Source organism: Amblyomma mixtum, chromosome 2, assembly GCF_055824585.1.
Source record: "Amblyomma mixtum isolate Tamu chromosome 2, ASM5582458v1, whole genome shotgun sequence".
Lineage (NCBI taxonomy): Eukaryota > Metazoa > Arthropoda > Arachnida > Ixodida > Ixodidae > Amblyomma > Amblyomma mixtum.
In genome coordinates, this window is record NC_143013.1 from 127,392,003 (window position 1) to 127,393,807 (window position 1,805).

Below are 1,805 nucleotides of genomic sequence, written 5' to 3' on the forward strand. Positions count from 1 at the left end.
ACAATAAGGAAACAAATGAAGAATAAAATAAATAAAGAGAGGATGATGCCATTTTTGAATGCCGACGAGCTTCAGGTTTCATAAAGTATGCACCTAATTTCCAAAAGGTCTAATGGGATGGCAACACAGGCGCGTTTGTGATGCATTGTAAGCGATCAGTGCGAAAGCCGTCGAGACAGGCTAGAGACATCAGACAAGCGCTGCATTTCTGACGCAAGTCGCATGCGTTTTAATGGGGAAACAGAATATTTCCCATTAGCGCAAAAGCCGCCGTCCGCCGTCTGTCGCTGTCGATGTTAGGACCTCACAATGCGCTGGCATGAAGTCAGAACTAAGCCATAAGATAGCGACATCTAAAACAAAGAAGAAAAATAATGTTTCTTCCGAAGTTACATGGGATAGAACCAAAGACCTTAAGGTTGCATGGTGGGCACGCAACTATTAGGCCACGAAAGCGTTCCTTCTTCAATTAATGTTTATTAATCCGAAAATGTGCTGCATGATCTGTAGTTGATGTAGTCGACACAACAAACGTCCAGATAAAACAAATAAATGGGCAGGTTTATTAGCCTGCGAAGGTTACATAAGAACACAGAAAAGACGGAGCACAGCACGCATGTCCTTTTCCGCAAGCGAGTTCGTACGGCACTGCTCGTGTCCCTCTCTCCGACCGGATGTCGAGGGGGCCGCGGTAACCGGCGAGCGGTGTCCAGATGTGGCTCCGCGCCTCTTGGGCCTCCCGCTGCTCTTCCAAGAAGGGGAGCGTGGTCGCCGGTGCTCGGAGAATGGCGGCCGCTGCAGGACTCGAACGGCCGGCGTCGCCTGTGCACTTGTCTCAAGAAACCGGAGCGCCTCCGTCGACAACAGACGGCCATCCTTTCCCTTTCCAGCCGCCCTCGGTTGGTGTGCATCTTCGCTTCATCTGCTTTCTTTTTTCAAGCCTCAGTTTCCTCACCCTCGTCGTTGTCCGACGAATGATCCTCGCTTGCCACCATTCCCAGCTCAAAGCGCTTCATCGTGTCCGCCGCCACGACGCCTTCGTGGAACCGCTGCGTCCGCTGGACCTCTGGGAAGTCTTGCACCCTGTATCTGTCGTTGGGAAGTGTTTCCACGACGATATATGGGCCTCTGTACTTTTGGCACAATTTACGGGACTCCCCCGTTGCAGCTGGTTCCCTCTCCAGCAACACCATGCCGCCTGGTTGGTAGCTCGGCGCGGTCTTTCTTCGTTTGTTGTAGTTACTTCTCTGCTTTTCTTGGTCCCGGCGTATGTTGTCGATGGCCTTCTCTCTTAGTTTCAGCATACTGGCGTCCAGCTCCAGTGCGATTTCGTCGTCAACTGAGTCCCCTGTCACGTTCCGGGGGCGAAAGTTGAAAAGCAGAGTGAATGGAGTCGTCTTCGTAGCTCGGTTTACCGTGTTGTTGATTCCCCATTGCACCTGCGTGAGCGTTTCGTCCCAGTCCTTCCCGTCGCTTCGTTCGGATAAGCTGGCAATCGCAGGGGTTATCATTCTGTTGTACCTCTCGACTTGTCCGTTGGCACAAGGCGTGCAAGCTGCGTTTTTCAAGTGGATTATGCTGAGAGTCTTACAGCAGTGCTCGAATTGTCAGCTGGTGTAGGCAGTTCCCTGATCGGTAACCAACCTTCGTGGGGCCCCGAATAAGGAGACGATGTCCCTGAGAAAGCTTTTGGCGTAGCCCGACGCGGTGCTTCGCACGGCCAGAATAAGCACAAACTTAGTGAAGCCGTCCACTGCCACAATCACGTGTGTATTGCCACTCTTGCTGCGGATAAATGGGCCCAA

The 1,805-nt window shown here is 52.1% G+C and overlaps 1 protein-coding gene across 1 annotated transcript; it reads right to left on the reverse strand.

Moving 5' to 3' along the window:
- Positions 1-935: 935 nt before the first annotated feature.
- LOC149360829 (uncharacterized) lies at positions 936-1,511 on the reverse strand. The gene has a single exon (XM_089567939.1). It carries the CDS (start codon positions 1,509-1,511, stop codon positions 936-938), a length of 576 nt encoding a protein of 191 aa, XP_089424065.1.
- Between the last annotated feature and the right edge of the window lie 294 nt (positions 1,512-1,805).